Raw genomic sequence first — 20,896 nt, forward strand, 5'->3', positions numbered from 1 at the left:
CTTGGCATGGCACAGGCTCCTGTTAAGCTCTGGACCCATCTCCTTCTGGAAATGAGATGTACTATTTACCTGCTAGAAGGGCAGGTGGTGGGAGAGTAGCTTTGGGTGGGATCACAGACATGTCACAGCAAAATTCACCTTAAACAGGCCAGATGCCAGAAGGGAGAACGCCCGGGATTACGGGCCAAGGGAGAGCTTGCTAGGTGCTAGCCCAGTCAGGGGAGCGGAGAGCTCTGGGGCCCCAGCACTGCTCAGAAGGCAGAGACAGGATGTCCAAGACCCTCAGGCTCCCCAGAGTGACCTTTGCTGGGCATGACAGAACCCCTGGCTCCTTAGGAAAACCGAGGCAGCCCCAGCGCTACAAAGATTTAGCACTTGGTGGTTTTATTTCTTCAAAAATAAAACAGAAAGGAGGCGGGGCCCCAGCTCAGCACCATGTGGGCAGCTCAGAGTTGCAGCCTCCCTCCTCCAGGGCTCGCCTCTGCCTTTCCTCCCACCCCCACGGGCAGCCAACAAGTCAACGGGATTCCTGGCCTTTGAGATGTCACCCAAAAGTCACCTGAGTTGAATGAAGAAACACTCTCTCGGTTAAAGCAGAGCCAGAGCTACCAGGCCAGGCATTGCTGGTGGCCAGCATCACTCGAGCTTGCCTGCGTCCTGCCCAGCCTCAGTGGCTCTTCCCCCGGCCCTCTGAGATGATATCTTCGGGCCGGGCACGCATGTACCACTCCACCCAGGAGCCATCATAGATGGGCACGTCGGGCTTGCCGCAGAGGTATGCCCCTAGTGCCACGTGGCAGGCCGTGACTCCAGAGCCACACGTGGCCACCAGTGGCTTGGACAGGTCCACCTTCTTCTCCTGGAACAGATGGCGGATCTCCTCAGGGCTCTTCTCCAGCCCCTCCTGGGTCAGGAAGTCTGTGAAGGGGATGTTCACGGTACCGGGGATGTGGCCAGGTTCAATGCCTACAGCAGGGGAGCAGAGAGGAGGCGACAAATAGAAGGGTGCTATGAATGGTGCCTCGTATTTGTGATGCCCGAGATATTGAGATCACGCCATGCAAGCATGGTGCTAAATCCTTTCTATCCACCATCTCGTTTAATTATCACAACGATAAAATTCGAGCACTGTTTAGAGGAGTCCCCATTTTATACACGGTGATACTGACGTTAAGTACCATCTAAGGCTAATGCATCTGCCAAATTGCTGACTGAACTTTGAATCTAAGAATTGGCCCCCAAGATTTCCTGACTATGCACCCTAGGGACAGCAAAGCAATAAACAAGACCCCTGCCTAGCTAGAACGTGCAGCACCTGCAGGCAAGGAGTTTTAATCTGGCAGGACAGACAGGCAACTGAATACTTACAAGCATAATGGGTGTTCCAAAAATGCCCTACTGGGTGGCCTGGGGCATGTCAAAAAAAATAACGCCAGTAATAGCAATAGCTGATACTATTACTGAGACAGGGTCTCATTCTGTTGCCCAGGCTGAAGTGCAGTGGCATAATCATGGCTCACTGCAGCCTCAACCTCCTGGGCTCAAGCAATCCTCCTGCCTCAGCTTCCCCCTGAGGGGCTGGGACTACTACAGGCACATGCCACCATGCTCAGCTAATTTTTTTTCTTTCTTTTTTTTTTTTTTTTGAGACGGAGTTTTGCTCTTGTCGCCCAGGCTGGAGTGCCGTGGCACGATCTTGGCTCACTGCAGCCTCCACCTCCTGGGTTCAAGTGATTCTCTTGCCTCAGCCTCCCGAGTAGCTGGGATTACAGGCTAATTTTGTATTTTTGGTAGAGACGGGGTTTTACCATGTTGACCAGGGTGGTCTCGAACTCCTGACTTCAGGTGATCCACCTGCCTTGGCCTCCCAAAGTGCTGGGATTACAGGCGTGAACCACCGCGCCTGGCCTAATTTGGTTTTTATAGACATGGGTTCTCACTATATTGCTCAGGATGGTCTTGAATTCCTGGCCTCAAGCAATCCTTCTGCCTCGGCCTCCCAAAGTTCTGGGAATATAGGAGCTTTGCCCGGCCAATAGCTGATGTTACTGAATGCTTACTTTGTGCCACGCACTGTTTGGAGACGGTCAGCTATTGTTTCTCCTTTAATACACCCCAAAATTCTCTGGGAAAGAAATGATTATCCTCTTTTGTACAGATGAAGAGAATGAAGTACAAAGACTAGCTTGTGCAAGCTAGCAGAGGGCAAGGAGGAGTAAACCCAGGCAAGTCTATGCCTCCCACCATCATGCCACACTGGCTGGGGGCTCAGCGGGTGGAGGAAGTTTCTCTGAGAATGCCCCGAAGGATGAGCAGGATTCAGTCACATAAAGGGGTCTGGGTGGATGGAGGCCTAGAGCATCCCGGGCAAAGGGAATCTGAGAGGCGAGGTAACCACCTGTTGCTCAGAGGGGTTTTAGGTTATTGTAGAGAAAGCCCAGACAGTGAGGAGGCAGAGGCCCAAAGGGGAAGCCAAAGCGGATGGAAACGCCTTAGCAGGCCTGGAGTTAAGACTTGAGGGCTTTGACCTGACTGCAGGGGGAACTCAGGTTTCTATGTTTACTTTTTTACTGTTACTTTTTCTTTCTTTCTTTCTTTTTTTATTGAGAAGGGGCTTGCCATCGTGTCCAGGATGGTCTTGAACTTCTGGGCTCAAGGGATCCTCCCACTTCAGCCTTCCAAAGTGTGAGAATTATAGGTAGGAGTTACCTTGCTCAACCTAGATTTCCATTTTTAAAAGATCATTTTGATTGTAGCAGAAAGAATGAGATGGGATGCCTGGCGCGGTGGCTCACGCCTGTAATCCCAGCACTCTGGGAGGCCGAGGCGGGCGGATCACGAGTTCAGGAGATCGAGACCATCCTGGCTAACACGGTGAAACTCTGTCTCTACTAAAAATAAAAAAAAAATTAGCCGGGCATGGTGGTGGGCGCCTGTAGTCCCAGCTACTCGGGAGGCTGAGGCAGGAGAATGGCGTGAACCCAGGAGGCGGAGCTTGCAGTGAGCCGAGGTTGCGCCACTGCACTCCAGCCTGGGCGACAGAGCAAGACTCCATCTCAAAAAAAAAGAAAAAAAAAGAAAAAAAACCAAGAATGGGATGGGAAAGGCCCCTGCCTCTGCAGACTCCCAGGATGTTTTTTGTTTTTACTGCCCTACCTTGAGGCAGGGGTTACTAACATTCCCATTTTCATGCAGGACTGGGATTTGCAACAAAATAAACATTCACAACTAATGCTTGGACCAGGCACGGTGGCTCACGCCTGTAATCCCAGCACTTTGGGAGGCTGACAGGGGTGGGCAGATTACCTGAGGTTGGGAGTTCGAGACTAGCCTGACTAACATGGAGAAACCCCTTCTCTACTAATAATACAAACATTAGCCGGGCGTGATGGCACATGCCTGTAATCCCAGCTACTTGGGAGGCTAAGGCAGGAGAATCGCTTGAACCCGAGAGGCAGAGGTTGTGGTGAGCTGAGATTGTGCCACTGCACTCCAGCTGGGCAACAAGAGCGAAACTCCATCTCAAAACAACAACAACAACAAAAAACCCAAACAAACAAACCCCCCCCCCCCAAAAAAAACCTAATGATTCAAATCTGAGCCATTCAGACTCTTGTCCAGCTTCTGCCTTGGTTTCCCTCGGCACTGGAGTGACAGCCCCACGGGAGCTGCTGGCCCATGTATCGGTATCTATTCTCAGACCCTGGCATAGAGACGGCACTCCCGTGTCCGCGGAGAGGCTGAATGGGTTACGCATCCCACTTAACAGACACAGAAACTGGGCTTGGTCAGATATCACATAGAGACCAGCTCAGAGCAAGGAAGAAAACAAACTCTCAACCCAGGGTGGTGACTGTAAAGGGAGGGCCGTCCCTACACCTTGAACCCCACCAAGCAAAGCATGCTTCTCCTGCCTGCTGGACTGGTGTGGCACATCACAAGGGTCACTTGGCCAGGCCTCAGGATGCGGAGTGGGAATGATGATGACAGTGATATTCATCACTGATCCAGCTGCACTGAGCTTAGTTTGTTTTGACAACAAGCCCGCTAGGCGTGTATCACCTCCCATTCTATAGATGAGCCAGTACGACTGAGATGTGTTAGGCACCTTCTTGTGTGCAGCACACTTGTGCATGAAAACCCGGAGCTGAGTGCTTTACACACTTGCTCTCCTTGCCCCTACCATGTCTTTATGCTCTGGGTTACTGCTCCCAGTCTACACAGGCAGAAGCTGCGGTTCAGAGATGAGATGACCCGTCATGTGTCACAAAGCCCACGTAAATGTGGCACCACCAGCTAGCTCCCCTGTGCTGCTCAACCTCCTGGGGCTGAGATGGAGAACCCAACAGGATCAAGGTGGTGCTCTCATTAGGCGGAACCACACGAAACTGACCCCTGTGTAGGTTCAAAAATGGTTGGATATCAGCTGTTTCCTATGGTTCTGATAACATCAACATTGCTTTGCAGGAGTCCATGTGACAGGGACCTTCTGAATTCACCAGACCTCTCTGGCACATGGACTCTGTGCCAGGTACTGAGCTAATCTTCAGGATGCATTAAGAGCAGGGACAGTCCTTGCCCTCAGGCCATCCAGAACAATGCTGGTGAGCCCAAGCAGCTCCAAACCCAATCTGTAGGCCTGGTAATGCTATTCAGAGAGCTCCCTAGGGGCAGTGGTCAGTTTCTTGCACTCTTGAAGGCACAAGAGAAAGGGCTGGGGAGTTCCTGGTTGGTCACGGCTGTTAAGTGCGCAGGCTCCCGGGTCTGAATCCTGACTGGGTTGTTTCTTGAGACGCTGAGCAAGGCTCCATTTCCTCCTCTGTACAATGACAGTATATACTCACACGGGATGTTTGAAAGACTCACACCAGTGTGACCACTGACCAGTCTGCTTTGTGGGGACCCCTCCCCGCATTATACAGAACTTACCCACAGGCTTCTTGCCTGAGGAAATCCAGCCCACAGGCAGAAGGGTCTGCCTTACCCACTTCTGTTTAATCCCTCTTCCGCCCTCAGCTCTCCAAGCTTTGGCCCCTGGGAGAGACTTCCTCTTATGCAGCCCCCGACTCTGCCCTCATTCCACCATCCTCAGGGGCATGGGTAGCCCTGATGAGGACCATCCCTCTGGGGCTTTCTCTCACACTGGGGCCTGCTCCCCAACATTCCACAGTGACCCCCCACACCTCACTCACAATTCGAGTGAAAGGTGTTTGGGCAACCAGCGTTCCCAAGGAGCTAGGGAGAGTCACTGGCCAAAGCCCAGGAGGGGTGTGGCCAGTATTATCGCTCTGCTTAACAAACAAGTCACCTAGGCAAGTGGAAGTCAAATCTCCTTCCCCAGCTCATGCAGTGGTCTTTAAAGGCGAGGTCAGGCTGAGGGGCAGGGTCACCTGAGCCCAGGAGGTTGGGGTTGCAGTGAGCCATGATTGTGCCACTGCACTCCAGCCTGGGGGATAGAGCCAGACCCTGTGGAAAGAAGGGAAGGGAAAAGGGGAAAGGAGGGAAGGGAAAGAAAAACGAAATGAAAGGAAGATAAATTAAAAAAACAAAAGAAAGGTCAAGTCCAGGAAAACGCTCAGGACACAGGCCATGCCCCCGACTACCACCCGTCCCCTTCTCCCGCGTTACCGTCTCGGGGCTCGGGCTCTTTGCCGCGGAATCTGCCGGCGGCTCGGGAGTCCACCACCTGGAAGCGCCGGGATTCCAGGTTCTCCCTGATCTCCTCATAGGTCTTGATGAAGGCGGGGTCGAGCTGAGCGCGGAACTCGGCGGGAGCGGGGTAGCTCTTGCCGGAGCTGAGAGGGAAGTTCTGACGCAGCCAGTGGCGGAGGCCGCCGTCAAGCAGTGACACCGCGCGGTGGCCGAAGGCGCGGAACATCCACCAGACGCGCGGGGCGGAGTAGAGGCCCTGGTCACTGGCGTCGTAGATCACGACGTGGGTGGCCGGGCCCACGCCCAGGCGGCCCGCGTAGTCCGCGAAATGCTGGGCGCTGGGCAGCATGTGGTCGTAGGGCGAGGTGCGGTCGCTGCACTGGTCGATGTCGAAGAAGACGGCGCCCGGGATGTGGCGCTCCTCGAACTCGCGTAGCGCATCGCGCCCCAGCTTCGGCAGGTACCAGGAGGCGTCCAGCAGCTGCAGGGGCTGCCCAGCGCGCGGGGTCCGCAGCGCCTCCACCACCCACTGCGCCGACACCAGCGCGCGGAAGAGCTGTGGCGGAGCCATGGTGGCGACACTCGGACTACGGGCCTGGGCGACAGGGAGGATGTCAGGAGGGAAGCAAGGAGAGGCTGCCGATGGGGCTGGGGCTGGGGCTGGAGCATGGGCGAGGGCCAGCGGGGGAGGTGCGGCCCATGCAGGGCAGAGTCCAGAGAACGCAGAAACCAGCGGTGGTGAACCCGGGCACAGAGGTGGGTAGCCAGGGGCCTCCCTCTGCCAGGCTTCATATAAACACAAGCTCCGAGTGACCCAATGACCATGACCTCATGGAGAGCCCCAGGATGCGCCCCTCACCTCCACCTGCTGGGCAGGAGGGTGGGTGGAGGTATCCTAGGGCAAGGCTCTGCTGGCTTCAAGGCACAAGCAGGGGCAAAGTCTCCACCCTTCCCTAAGATGCAGCTTGGCTTTATTTGCAACCAAGTCCCAAATGGAAGTCATTCATTCACTTATCAAGCATTTATATTGGCCACCTAATAGGAACAGTAGCTGGCATTTACTGAGTTCTTGCTGGGCACCACTAAATCCTAACAATATCCTAGAACAATGCCTGACACAGTAGACTCTCCAGTATGTGTTGAATGAGGGATCTTAAGAGGCTTGGTATATTATTGTCACCGTTTCAAGGAGGACACTCAGGCTCACTGAAGGGCACTAACCTGGCCTCCTGCAGTGGCTCACGCCTGTAATCCCAGCACTTTGGGAGGCCAAGGCGGGTGGATCACCTGAGGTCAGGAGTTTGAGACCAGCCTGGCCAACATGGTGAAACCTCATCTCTACTAAAAATACAAAAAATTGGCCGGGCGTGGTGGCTCAAGCCTGTAATCACAGCACTTTGGGAGGCCGAGATGGGCAGATCATGAGGTCAGGAGATCGAGACCATTCTAGCTAACACGGTGAAACCCTGTCTCTACTAAAAAATACAAAAAAAAAAAAACAAAAAAAACAAAAAAAAAAAACTAGCCAGGCGAGGTGGCGGGTGCCTGTAGTCCCAGCTACTTGGGAGGCTGAGGCAGGAGAATGGCATAAACCCGGGAGGTGGAGCTGGAGTGAGCTGAGATCCGGCCACTGCACTCCAGCCTGGGCGACAGAGCGAGACCCCGTCTCAAAAAAAAAAAAAAAAAATACAAAAAATTAGCTGGGCTTAGTGGCGGGCATCTGTAATCCCAGCTACTCAGGAGGCTGAGGCAGGAGAACTGCTTGAACCCAGGAGGTGAAGGTTGCAGTGAGCTGAGATCGCACCATTGCAATCCAGCCTGGGGGACAAGAGCGAAACTCTGTCTCAAAAAAAAAAACAAAAAAGAAAAAGTGCACTAACCTGACCCGGTGGTGCCAGGCTTCTCAGTAGGCAGTCAGTCCGGCACCAGAATCCGGACTTCTCAGCCACATACTCTGTGCAGGCTCCGGGAGCCTGGTGAGGCCAGGTTTTGTCTGTCCAGCCTGGGCTCTCTCTGGCCCTTATAGCAGCAGCAACAGTGATTTCGCCCCTCCCTCCCTCTCCTCTCCATCCTTCCTGCATGCCACAGGCTGACAGTGTACCAGCTTGCCAGCCCGCTATGCCAGGCCAGCCCACAGCCTTCCTGGGTGTAGACTCCCCAAACACTTTAAGCCCTTTGTGCTGGGAAGCCACCACTGCGCAGGTGAGAGGAAAGGGCCCCTTCTGCCAGGCAGAGGCTGAGCCCCCACCAGGGCACATGGCTGGGTGTGTGGAGTAAGGGCTGCAGGTCAGCCCCCACTTATCCCCTGTGCGAGGTCCAACCTTGACACCCAATGCAGGCAGTCCTGCCGGTGAAATGAAGGGGGCAGGTAGAGAACAACATCTGTGGACTGAGTGCCTCTGTGGGCCAGGTCACATGTTAGGCACCGCAGCCTTGGGCAGGTATTAGGATGCCTGCTTTATGAATGAGGCCACTGGCAATTAGAAGAATAAGTGCCTTGCCTGTAGTCACAGAAGGCAGCCTCAGGATTGGCAGTCAGAGTCTGACCCCCTCAGGCTGGACTTCCCCTGCCCCAGGTGCCATGATGACTAGGGCCTAATGAGTTCTAGGGTGACACCCTGTGCCCACCCCCACAGTCTCGCGGCAGCTGGCTTTTAGGAACCCACTTCACCCACGCAGTCAGGCCCTGTGCGGGACACTGAGCCCTCTTGCCTTTGCCAAGCCCTGGGGGTAAAAATCAGGCTGCAGGCAAGAGACAGTGAAATTGAGGACAGTTTAGAATTCAGTGTTGAGCACAGAGGGCCCCTGTGTCAGCCTGGGGTGGCAGCAGAAGAGGTGGGAAGGCTTCCTGGAGTAGGAGGAAGTCCAGACGAATCTGACTTTTCCAGGGGCCCAGGAAGGCTCAGCATGGTCTTTAGAGTAGGGAGGCTGCCAAGGGATCTTTGGCTAAGGGACAATCCCCATTACTTGCGTTACATCTCAGCTAGGGGGCGCTGTGCTGGCAGCTGCTGCAGGTTCCTTCCTGAGGAACCCTATTGTGGGAACCACAGCAGCCCTGGTGCACCCCCAACACTGTCCCCCATTCTTGAGGATCCTTGTTTCCCTCACCCAATCATCCATTTAGAGTAGAAAGAGCCCTGGTTTGGGAGCCAGAGAGTCCCCCAAATCAATGTAAACCCCACTCCACTGCTTAACTGGTTGTGTGACAGTGGCTGTGTAGGGTCTCTGGGTAGTTTCTGTTCCTTATAATGGAGCTTCCCACCTCCACCTCTTAGAGCCAAGATTAAACAATAAAGGTAGAGGGGCAACCGTCATGCATTACATCTGGCTGGTTTTAATAATCATTAAAAACGGTTTAGGCCGGGCGCGGTGGCTCACACCTGTAATCCCAGCACTTTGGGAGGCCAAGGCGGGCAGATAATGAGGTCAGGAGTTCGAGACCAGCCTGACCAACATGGTGAAACCCCATCTCTACTAAAAATACAAAAATTAGCTCAGTGTGGTGGCATGAGCCTGTAGTCCCAGCTACCCGGAAGGCTGAGGCAGGAGAATCGCTTCAACCTGGGAGGCAGAGGTTGCAGTGAGCTGAGATCGCGCCACTGCACTTCAGCCCGGGTGACAGACTGAGACTCCATCTCAAAATAATAATAATAGTATTGCATTATTTCTTCCATTACTCTCATTGGTGGCCCTGGAACTGACAGCAGCAAATCTAAAATGTTAGAATTTCAGGGCTTGGTGGGACTTCAGAGATCTGAGGTCAACCTGCCCCAGTCTCCCTGCTTGATTGGCACTTCTCACAAAGGACTGTGGGCCATAAAGAAGGGTGTGAGGGCAGGCTGTGGGTGTCAGGGAGGGGTAGAAACCAGGTGCCTGTGTGATTCAGGAGCCAGGATCACCATAGGTGGGGGTGCCCTGGGAGTGGAGGACCCTAGGACATAACCGCCCCAGGCTCATGTCAGGAGGGTACACAGCTGCACTGAGGCAAGCGTGAGTAGCAGGCTGGATCCAGGGTACCCATTGAGGAGCAGAGCTTGGGCACTCCTCTAGGACCTCCCTACCTGGTCCCTCCTGCCCACCCCCTCCCCCAACCACCAGACACTAGGCTTTGGGGATTGCTGTGAGCATTTTAGAACAAAACCTTTTTTAAAAAAGGGGGATGAGGCCAGGGACGGTGGCTCATGCCTGTTAACTCAGCACTTTGGGAGGCTGAGATGGGCAGATCGCTTGAGCCCAGGAGTTCAAGACCAGCCTGGACAACATGGCAAAACTCCATCTCTACCAAAAATTTAAAAATTAGCCAGGCATGGCGGCACATGCCTGTGGTCCCACCTACTTGGGAGGCTAAGGTGGGAGGATCGCTTGAGCCTGGGAGGTGGAGGTTGCAGTGAACTAAGATGGCGCCACTGCACTCCAGTCTGGGCCACAGAACCACAGCCTGTCTCAAAAAACAAAACAAAACAAAACAAAAGGTCGGAGTTGGGGAACAAGGAAAGCGTTCCAGGCTAGCCTCTGCAAAAGCTAGGGAGGAGCAATGGAGTCCCCCACAGTGAGCTTTTCAGGAATTTTGCCAACTGGTTGTTAAACACAGCTATTATTAAAACTTGAATTACATCAACTTATGATTACATGGTCTAAGTTAAAAACAAGCCATTTTTTTTAAAAGCACGAGGCTTCAGGGAAGAGCTAGGTAAGCAAAGGCAACCGGTACTACGTGGGCTTCAGACCAGGATCAGACCCGGCCTGGCCTCAACTCTGGGTGTGTCCTCCAGCAACTCGCTCTGCCGCTCTCTCCTGTTTAGTAAGTTTCTGGCCTACTCCTCAGTTATTGTGGGAACTAAGTCACATCACGGGAGAACCCAGCAAAGTGCCACACCAAGCAGGCCTTGACAACGTTAGTTCCTTTCACTCACTAACAAGCTATTGGCTAGTGGCTCTTTCTGGGGCCTCTGGGTCACCGGGGTCTCGTCTCCCTGTCCTCCTCTCTCTCTCCCACCCTCTCTGGTGGTACCAGGCCATCCCACCTCCACCCAAGGCTCCCCACCCGTCACTCGCCACGACCCCACCCGGCAGGCCGCCCCAAGCGGACAGTCACCCTTAGTGCCAACGTAGCGGCGCGACTTCTCTCCTAGACTGCGCCCCCTCTTCCGCCCAGGTCCCGCGCGGGAGCCCCGCGCCGCGCACCCCCAAAGAGCTACTCCCTCCCCCTCCGGAAAGGCAAGCCGCCACGCCTTGGCAGTTACCAGGATCTCGGACTCCTGGCTTCCCGGCTCCGCCATGGCCCCTGCAGCGCTGCGCCCCCTCCCCGCGCCCGCAGCTGTCCCCTCCTCCAGCCACCAACCTGCAGCTGGCCAAAGGGAGGAGACTCCGGCACAGCCCACCGCCGCAGCCACTCGGAGCCGCTGCTGCCCGCGCCTTCCACCGGCCGGGCCGTGGGGGGACGCCCGCTCCGCCTAGCCCGGGCCTGCGCCACCCCCGCGCCACCCGGCGTCCCTCTCAGACCCCCGCGGGTCCCGAAGGCTCTGCACGCGAGGTTGGCGGGTGCGGGCGCTGAGCGGCGGCGCGAGGGCGGCACGGGGTGGCGGCGGGCGGAGCAGGGTCCCCCCTCTGGCGGCGGCGCGGTGGTGCGCGCCGCCCGGGGAGCTGCGGCCGGGGGTTTGAACTGGCCAACTTCTCCAGCGGGCCAGGGCGAGCGCCGGCGCGGCGTCTGGGGCGAGTGAGTGCGGGGCGGGGGCGGCGGCCGGGCGCCTGGGCCGCCGGCCGGGCCACCTGCTGCCCGGGGAAGGATAGCGTTGCGAGAGTGGGACGGGGTGCCCCGGGAACCTCTGAACCACCTAGGGCAGAGGGCAGTGAGCCGCGGGCCGGACTTGGGCACTCTGGAGGCGGGCGAGCTCGGGCTGCCTGGGGAGGCCGCAGGCGATGGCCTGTGCGCGGCCCGCGGAGCTTCCTCGCCGTGCGCCCACCCCCTCTGCCTTGGAAGGAAAGGGGATTATAAGCCCAAGATGCCATCGCCCCCCATCCCGGGCATGTTTTCACTGCTCTTTCCTGGCGGGATCGAGTACTGTAGCTTCTAGGAGCCAGACCCCTGTCCCAGGAAGCACCCCTATCTGGAGTCCTCGGAAACTCTTGCCCCACCCGCTTCTGCGCTGGGCCCCCAGGCCCGCTGGGAGGGGCGGGGCCGGCTTTCCAGAGGGAATCTGCAAACTTACCCCGCTGCACGCCACAGCCCCGCTGGCTTGCAGTAAACAAGGAACCCGGGGGAGTGCGGAGGGAGAAAGAGCTTCTCCCAGGCCTCACCCTACTGCACACACCGACTTCCTCACGCCTGTCTCTCTTTCCTGGTTCCCACCCGTGCCAGGTGACACGCAGAGCTGAAGCCATGGTTCATCAGGTGCTCTACCGGGCGCTGGTCTCTACCAAGTGGCTGGCGGAGTCCATCAGGACTGGCAAGCTGGGGCCCGGCCTGAGGGTGCTGGACGCGTCCTGGTACTCACCAGGCACCCGAGAGGCCCGCAAGGAGTACCTCGAGCGCCACGTACCCGGCGCCTCTTTCTTTGACATAGAGGAGTGCCGGGACACGGCGTCGCCTTACGAGATGATGCTGCCCAGTGAGGCTGGCTTCGCCGACTATGTGGGCCGCCTGGGCATCAGCAACCACACGCACGTGGTGGTGTATGATGGCGACCACCTGGGCAGCTTCTATGCTCCCCGGGTCTGGTGGATGTTCCGTGTGTTTGGCCACCGCACCGTATCAGTGCTCAATGGTGGCTTCCGGAACTGGCTGAAGGAGGGCCACCCGGTGACATCCGAGCCCTCACGCCCAGAACCGGCTGTTTTCAAAGCCACACTGGACCGCTCCCTGCTCAAGAACTACGAGCAGGTGCTGGAGAACCTTGAATCTAAGAGGTTCCAGCTGGTGGATTCACGGTCTCAAGGGCGGTTCCTGGGCACCGAGCCGGAGCCGGATGCAGTAGGTAGGTGTCCCAGTGCTGGGTGGTCCCTGGGGAATATTGCCCCGTGGAAGGATAGGGAGTAAGGATGACTGGGACCCTCTCCAGGGTCCGTCCCATGGCTTCAATCCTCCCATGTAGGCCTCAGTCTTTCCATCGATAAAACCAGAAGGTGGAGACAAACCTAAGGCTTTTTCAGCTTGGATGCACAAGGACCCAAGAATGTGTCTCCATAGCCATGTACTAAGAAGCCATCTAGCATCTGTGTGGAGTGACATCAGCAGAAGTCACTGGTGACATGTCCACCACCTCCACTCCCAGGCACCAGCTGCCCCACATGTGCTAGGATATACCTAAGGGTGTCATGCCCCTGAGCCAGCATTTGCATTGCTGTACGGAAACCTCCCACGGACATTTCCAGCTTCTCCAGGCCTCTCTTGTCCCACAGAAACCCTTACAGACATCAACAGTGTCCCTCCCCCAGGATCCCCCTCTCCCCAGAGCTAGCTTTCCTGGGGCCCCTGACTGGTGTTTGCAAAGGCCGTGTTCCCTAACCTTTCCAGGTAGCTGCAGCCTGTCTGCAGAGCTGTAACAGCAGCTGCCATTTCATGCCAGACACTTGGTACCGCATTATCTCAGCGAACAAAGCTCAATGCCCCTGTTTTGGCGGCAGGGGGTTGGGGAGACTGATGCCAGGACATGAAGTTACTTGCTCAGTTAAGTGGTGGAAGCCAGGATTCAAACCCAATGCTGCCTTGTTTCAAACCAGGGCTATAAACCCGGATGCGCCCCGTGCTGCCCTACCCCTACTTCCCAGGGCTAGGAGGGTGTCCCCTCTGCTAGTTGCCCCAGGAAGGCGAGTCAGAAGTTCCCCTCCTGTGGAAGGGAAGGCCAAGTGGATTGGATACTACTTGAGGGCTGGGGGGAGCCTCAGGAGAGGAAATGCTGAGTTCTAGAACCTCCTAACCACAGAGAACCTCAGAGGTCTTCCCTTTTTTAGATGCAGGACTGGAGTCTCGCTGCCATCACTCCTGCTGAGTGCCCTCCAGCCCCTGCCTGGCCATCTCCAGGAGCAGGGTCCTCTCTTGTCCTCTGCACCTCCTTGGTGGGTCTTTCCTCAATCAGGGCTCCTCTACAGAATCTAACTCATGTGCAACATTTTGCCTGATTTGTTGAAAAACATCCCTTCCGGTCTGTACCTCCCACAGAGAGAATTCTGGGGAAACTGTTTTGCACACTCTTAGAGCTGGAGGGCCTGAAAGGTGACCTCATCTGACAGAGGGGAGACTGAGGTGCACAGAGGCAGGGGCCAAGGCTGTGTAGCTAGTGACAGAGCCAGGACAGCGAGGTCTCTGCCCTTTCCAGCGCAGCTTTTCCAGGCCCCATATTTTTCTTGCCTGCTTGCTCTCTGAAGGTCTGGAGTTGAAGATTCAAGTTCATTTGGCACCTCCCAGAGAATCCCAGCTGGGAACGCCTGCAGCCCTCTCCTGGCCTTGGTTCAAGATACCTCTTCTCCTTGGGATTTAAGCTGTCACTGGGGGAGGATCAGTGGAATTGGTTCTCTTGCTGCTTCCCAGCCTGCCCTGAAGCAACCTAGGAAATAAATGGAAGGGACAGGTTGGAGGTACCAGGCCCAATGTCCTCATCCATTTTACAGATAAGGAAACTGAGGCTCAGAGGAGGAAAATGGCCTGCAGTGGGTAATGCCTCCTGAAGGCCCAGGATGCTGAAGTTCCTCCTCTGTGATCCTGTTCCCACCTCCTCCAGTTTCCCTCAGGAGCACCAGGGAACATAGATTCTCATTTCAGTTCAGCCACTCCTCCTTGGGGTGACCTCAGTCCAGTTGCTTGGCCTCTCTGGGTTTCCTTGTCATAAAATGAGAGGAGTCACGGCAGCCCTACCCACATGAGTATGCATTTGTTTAAACGTAGCAGTGGCGGCCGGGCGTGGTGGCTCACCCCTGTAATCCCAGCACTTTGGGGGACCGAGATGGGCGGATCACGAGGTCAGGAGTTCGAGACCAGCCTGACCATGGTGAAACCCCATCTTTACTAAAAATAAAAAAAAAATTAGCCAGGCGTGGTGGTGCGCACCTGTAATCCCAGCTACTTGGGAGGCTGAGGCAGGAGAATGCTTGAATCCGGGAGGTGGAGGTTGCAGTGAGCCGAGATCGCGCCCTGCACTCCAGCCTGGGCAACAAAGCAAGACTCCATCTCAAAACAAAAAAAAAGGAAGAAAGAAAGAAAGAAAAAGTAACAGTGGCTGGAAAGGGATTGCGAGAAGGGTAAGGGACAATACAAAACCTGGCGGGTGTGGCATTTCCCCCCCAACCCCCTCCTCCAAGAGGCTTTGCTGACCTGCCATACAGGATATTTTGGGGACACAAAGGCACGTGAGGCTCTGCCAAGTTTATGGTTCCCAGCTTGATGTGGGATCGGGGAGGTACCCTATAGCTTCAGCAGTCCAGGTGTAACACACAGGGGCATGGGGGTGGCAGGCCTGTGGGATCAGGCCTTGGGCCTGATCATCTCTGGAAGAAATGGCCCCAAATGGAGTGGGAAGCAGAGCCTAGACACCTGGCGGCCACTGCCTGCCCACCTTAGGCAAGCACCTTCCTCTTTGACTGTAGTTTTGTCCTTCCACAAGCCCTTAGTCCTGGAGTCAGCCAGATGTGAGGTTCCATCCAGCTGTGATACTGATGCGTAGCCTCAGGCTAGTGCCTTCACCGCTGACTGTTCTTCATGAAAGGAGCACTGCTCACCTGAGAGGAGGGCTGGAGGAAGCGAGAGAGGCAAAGTAGGAGTTTATTCAGCCCAGTTTCTTTATCAAGTTAATTTTCTTTGCCTCCCTTCTTGGAGGGAGTGAGGGTGAAGAAGGGAGAGGGGTATCGACCCCCTAATGAGCACTTTTATGTACAGAACCCTTTTTACATAGTCTCTTCTGGACACCTGCAGCAGCCCTGCAAGGGGAGGCAGGCAGGGGTAGGGTAGGCTTGGTCTCACTTTGTGGGTGGGGACAGGGAAAGGGCTTCTCTGTTAAGGCAAAGTGGCTGAGACTTGACCCCAAGTTGCCAGGCTTCAAGGTGGGGCAGTTTCCCAAGGCTACTGCTGTGGGTGGGGTGAGCTGTAAGCAAACCCAGGGGCTGAGGGAAAGGTCACAGCTCCACGGTGTGGCTTCCAGGCTGCTGTATGGGACTGAAAATCCACTCTGCGTGTCTCTCCCTCCCAGGGCTGGGAGCTGGGCTGAGGGAGCGGGGAGGGTGCGGGGCTGCCTCCTCCTGGCCAGAGTTAAGGGGTTGCCTTCTGGGGCTGCCTGCTCTGGATTCCTTAGTGAAAGCAGAAAGGGCCAGACACCTTTTTGCTGGCCTTAAAAATCCACACCTACCAGCGGCCTGAGGGATGTGAACTCCAGTAGTTGAGCATAAGAGGTCATCTCATCCATTCCCCGCCTCAGTCTCCTTTTCCAGGGAGGCTCAGGGTGGTCAAAGAACACAGGCGTTGGGGGCCGACCAATCAGACTTCACTTACCTTTGCTGTGTGTCCTGGGGCAAGTGACCTTACCTCTCTGAGCCTGGGCTCCCCAGCAATGCTGAGAGAATAATCTCCCCTGCTTTGTGAGGATTGAGGAGGATAACGTTCTTGAGAGCACCTGCCGTCAAGTGCCTGGCGCCACAGGTTATGGGCATGGGGGGATGCCTGCTGGGGGCAGGGAGAGCCAGAAGCCTTCAGCTAGACTTGGGAAGAGAAGCATGGGAGCCTCTGCTTTCCGGCCCAACCTGCCTTTCCACCAACTGGCTGTTCTTGAAAGTTCTCTGGCCCAGGTTCATCTCAGCCCTTCCCACAGTTCATTTAAATGCCCCAGACAGGCCCTGAGCTCCCCTCGCTTCACCCCATCCAGCTGGCCCAGTGTGGGAAGCCCGCTCTACAGAAACTCCCTGACTTCATCTTTACTCAGAAGAGGTGCCCTTTATGTAATCAGAGGAACACAGTGGGGCTGTGTCATCAGGGATGGGGGCAACAAAACAAAACAGGATTCAACCCTTTGTGCTTTCAAATGCGCTTCAATCCGGCCCACTGCCTGGATGTGGAAACATTTTAAAGCTGGGTTTCTTGGGAAAGAATGCCCTCGATGCCAGCTGATCCATTGTTCCTCATTGGAAGGGTGGGTGCACATCTTAGATTCAAGTTTCCAGGCAAAACAGATGAAACACAACAGGAAGAAAAACTCTAATTTTATACATTGCATTCAATCAAACTTTCTTTTTTAATTCATTATTATTTTATTTTTGAGACAGAGTCTTGCTCTATCACCCAGGCTGGAGTGGCATGATCACAGCTCACTGCAGCCTCCTGGGCTCAAGTGATCCTCCTACCTCAGCCTCTCAAGTAGCTGGGACTACAGGTGCATGCCACCACGCCTGGCTCATTTTTATTTTTTATTTTTTTTCTATAGAGATACGGTCTTGCTATGTTACCCAACTCCTGGGCTCAAGCAATCCTTCCGTCTGGGCCTCCCAAAGTGCTGGGATTACAGATGTGAGCCACCATGCCTGGCCTTTCTTCTTTATTTTCAGGCTATTCAAATGAAGCAGTGGGAGTGGAGAAGGAAGAAAGAAATCTGTAACTGGTGATCAGTTGATTGTAAACACCACTGCCAATCAAACTCGACTTGTACTAATAGATTTTGGAATCCGCTTTGGCCCCAGGATGAAAGGAGCAGGACATAACTGGAATGATGACATACCGAATCATGTGCCTGCCAGGGTCACTGGGTTCTTTTAGCTGCAGTAGTTACACTTCCCCACACACCTGTGAGGTAGGTGGGGTTTACTTTTTTTTTTTTTTTTTTGAGACGGAGTCTTGCTCTTGCTGTCTAGGCTGGAGTGAAATGGGGCGATCTTGGCTCACTGCAACCTCCGCCTCCCAGATTCAAGCGTTTCTCCTCCCTCAGCCTCCCAAGTAGCTGGGATTACAGGTGTCTGCCACCATCCCCGGCTATTTTTTTATATCTTTAGTAGAGATGGGGTTTCACCATGTTGACGAGGCTTGTCTTGAACTGACGTCGGCCTCCCAAAGTGCTGGGACTACAGGCGTGAGCCACCGCACCCTGCCTAGGTGGGGTTTTCTCCCCGTTCTGCAGGAGGGAGACTGAGGCTTGGAGGTTCAGGGCCTGCTTGGCTGTACACAGCTACAGTGTGTGCCTTGGCCACATTAGTCAGATCCCTCCCCTCCCACTCCTGCCACCCTGCTCCTGCCCTGTCCCATAATCCAGGTTGAATGGGATGGGGATCTGGGGAGCAAGGAGGGCTCAAAGAGCTGGAGATAGGCCTATGTCAGGCCAAAGTGCAGATTGGGCACTGGGAGCGGGGCCAACCACGGAGCCCCCACCCCCGCCAGGGTGTGGGCTGCTTGAGGAAGAGAGGAGTGGCCTGGGGCATGTGTGGGATTGGCCTGTGGCCTCACCTTGTTGGTGGCACCAGCTCTGGCCATGGCCTGTTCCCCTTTGTCCCAATTCCTGACTCTTTTGAAGCCAGATTTGGCTGAGGGCCCTCACTGGGTACTGAGACAGTTCCAGAAAGGACCTAGAGCCAGCCTAGTCCCTCCACTCTGCTTCCATCCAAGTTCTTGGAGGGGACCAAAAAGGCCCACACTGTCCCTGTTCTCCCCCTACACCCTCCGTAGGTGGTGAAGTGGCTGGGGGTGCAGCATGGCAGCGTGGGTGGGCCAACCTCCAAAGCCAGCACTTTCCTTGTGCCATCCGCTCCGTACAGCAGCCTGTACCCAGTGGGTACTCTCATTTCCATTTTTCCTATGGAGAAACTGAGGCTCAGAGAGCTGACATCACTTGCTCAAGGTGGGATTTGACCTTATGTCTGACACCAGGTCACTTGCTCTTTCTGCAACTGTGTGCTTCACAGAAAACCAGAGGCCCCGATGTGATCCTGGGTCTGCCTTCATCTTTCTGTGTGGCCTTAGGTGAGCCGTGTTGTTTCGCCAAGCCTCAGGGGATTCATCTGTAAAATGAGGTGACATATCTGATTGGTTATGTGGTTATCTATTTAGCATCTTTCTTGTTAGACTGGAATCTCCCAGAGGGCCTGGCTGTGTCTCTCCCTTTCACCACTGTGTTCTCAGCACATAGCATTTGCAATAAGTTGTCCCATTTGCTCTTCTCAACATTGCTGTGAGATAGGTATGTACCACTGAGCCCATTTTACAGATGAGAAAACTGAGGTTCAGAGAAGTGAAATGATTTGCCCAAGGTAAAGGTTAGTGGAGCTGAGACTCATGCCGCTGTCCTCTCAAGCAGGTGTGCTTTTGGGCATCTCGACTTTAAGACAGGTGTTAGGGGAGGAGGTGCAGGCGTCTTAAGTCATGAGAAATGATAGTAGGTGGGGCTGGGAATAAATTGAGCTCCAAGCAGAGCAAAGATGTGATTTTTATTTGCAAAGCTATCTATCCTTCCAGCTACAGCTGATTGAATCCTCCAGGCTCCATTAGTCCCCACCCCTCATACATCCCCTAACCTGTGTCCTCTGCCCTGCCCAGGACTGGACTCGGGCCATATCCGTGGCTCTGTCAACATGCCTTTCATGGACTTCCTGACTGAGGATGGCTTCGAGAAGAGCGCAGAAGAGCTCCGTGCTCTGTTCCAGACCAAGAAGGTGGATCTCTCGCAGCCTCTCATTGCCACGTGCCGCAAGGGAGTCACCGCCTGCCATGTGGCTCTGGCTGCCTACCTCTGCGGCAAGCCTGATGTGGCCGTGTACGATGGCTCCTGGTCCGAGTGGTTTCGCCGGGCCCCCCCAGAGAGCCGTGTGTCCCAGGGAAAGTCTGAGAAGGCCTGAGCCGTGACGTCTCCTGCTTACTGTATAACTGCGGCTGGTTTAGTAACCCCATGACTTGCAGCCGGTTCATACCTCTTAGGTGAAGGAGATTGACATGTTTTTAGAATTGCTGTGCAAGGCTCACCCTCTCTCTGTCAACACTGGAATAAACTTTGCCTTTTCTGAGTAGTTTGCCTGCCTCTCCTTGGGTTCCATCCTTGCCCCCAAACTTCCATTTCTTTCAAACTCTGGAGACGCCACCAAGGACAGAGACCACCATAGCCCCTCCGGCTGTGGAAGCCATACCGAGGACACCGCTTTCACTCAGTTTTGGCAGAAACAGCCTCCTGCTGTCCCATGTCAGGTGAACTCTGTCCCAGAGCACGCTGGGTCCTACCAGGAAGACAGGTGGAAGGGGAACCAGAAAGCCGGAGAGCTGAAGCCCCAGCTGCTGTAGCCCCAGCCTCCTGGGGAGGGGTGGGAGGACAGGTGGCTTTGCCAGTATGTCCATAGAGGTGTCACACGGCCCCAGGGCCTCTCAGGCCATGCTCAGGAGCAGGTGAAAGGATGGTGGCTTCTGTCTGGAGCACCCTTCCTGGCCCAGAGTAAGGCCCCCTGGGGAGCGGTGGAGGGAGGAGCTGGAGAAAGCTTTGGCCCTGGGACAAGGTCCAGGTTCTGGCAGGTGAATCAGGAAGTCACAGTAGAAGAAAGCAACCTGGTAGCTTGGCCCCATGTGGCTGGATTTCAAGTTTCCCAGAAAGAGTCTTGGCCCTCCTTTGGGGTTGCAAGAAGAATTCTGGGCCCCACCTACTGAGGACTCCCGGCTCCCCACTATCCAGCCTTCCCAGTGAAGGCAGGATCCTGGAGGGCCGGAGACCAAGTCTGTCCTTGGCTTGGCACTGGGGCAAATAGGTGCTCAGGAGATGCTGAGGAGGTTGGCTTTGGGGCTGGCAGGTTGGGTGATGGGGCTGAATGCTGAGGCTGGTGGGATCTGTAGTGGAGGGACTGGTAGTCTGGAGGGTTGACCCCTCTCACTTCCATGCCACTAACAAAACAGTCCTCTTCCCATCTCACATATGGCTCAGACCCTACTGTGGAAAGAAGAAGCAAATATACATAGTATGTCAGATGGCGATAAAGTCCAATGGTAGAAAAGGTCGGAAAAGAGCAGTAGGGAGTGTGGGGTGGGCTGGGATGCTTTTTAAGAAAAGGTGGTCTGGGAAGGCGAGCAGAGTCTTGAAGGAGGTGAAGAGGCAAGCCATGTAGACATGTGGGGGAAGGAAGTTGCAGGAGAGGAGAGGGAACAGCCAGTGCAAAGGCCCGGAGGAGGGACTGTGCTTGGTGTGCCCCCCAAACAGCAGAGCCTGGCATGGCAGGGACCCAGGGAGCACATGGGAAAGTGGGAGGAGCAGAGGTCAGAGAAGAAGGTTGGACATGTTGGGTAGGGCCTTGTAGACAAAAGGGAGGA

The 20,896-nt window shown here is 55.2% G+C and overlaps 2 protein-coding genes across 6 annotated transcripts; one reads left to right on the forward strand and one right to left on the reverse strand.

The window, feature by feature from the left end:
* Window positions 1-363: 363 nt before the first annotated feature.
* Window positions 364-11,131, reverse strand: MPST (mercaptopyruvate sulfurtransferase). 4 transcript variants are annotated; one of them, XM_025399136.1, is made up of 4 exons: window positions 10,994-11,131; window positions 6,512-6,687; window positions 5,629-6,247; window positions 364-966 (listed from the first exon to the last, which is right to left on the reverse strand). In XM_025399136.1, the coding sequence occupies exons 3-4, from the start codon at window positions 6,221-6,223 to the stop codon at window positions 668-670; spliced, it is 894 nt and encodes a 297-aa protein (XP_025254921.1). In that variant the 5' UTR covers window positions 6,224-6,247; window positions 6,512-6,687; window positions 10,994-11,131; the 3' UTR covers window positions 364-667. The 4 variants fall into 4 exon arrangements, with proteins under 4 accessions (XP_025254921.1, XP_025254922.1, XP_025254920.1 ...); XM_025399137.1 differs by lacking the exon at window positions 10,994-11,131 and adding an exon at window positions 10,896-10,986; XM_025399135.1 differs by lacking the exon at window positions 6,512-6,687.
* On the forward strand, window positions 10,588-19,614 carry TST (thiosulfate sulfurtransferase). 2 transcript variants are annotated; one of them, XM_025399140.1, is made up of 3 exons: window positions 10,588-10,605; window positions 12,011-12,626; window positions 19,151-19,614. In XM_025399140.1, exons 2-3 carry the CDS (start codon window positions 12,032-12,034, stop codon window positions 19,447-19,449), a joined length of 894 nt encoding a protein of 297 aa, XP_025254925.1. In that variant the 5' UTR covers window positions 10,588-10,605; window positions 12,011-12,031; the 3' UTR covers window positions 19,450-19,614. The 2 variants fall into 2 exon arrangements, with proteins under 2 accessions (XP_025254925.1, XP_025254924.1); XM_025399139.1 differs by lacking the exon at window positions 10,588-10,605 and adding an exon at window positions 11,246-11,368.
* The last annotated feature ends 1,282 nt before the right edge of the window (window positions 19,615-20,896 follow it).

The sequence above is a fragment of the Theropithecus gelada genome, chromosome 10 (genome assembly GCF_003255815.1).
Source record: "Theropithecus gelada isolate Dixy chromosome 10, Tgel_1.0, whole genome shotgun sequence".
NCBI lineage: Eukaryota > Metazoa > Chordata > Mammalia > Primates > Cercopithecidae > Theropithecus > Theropithecus gelada.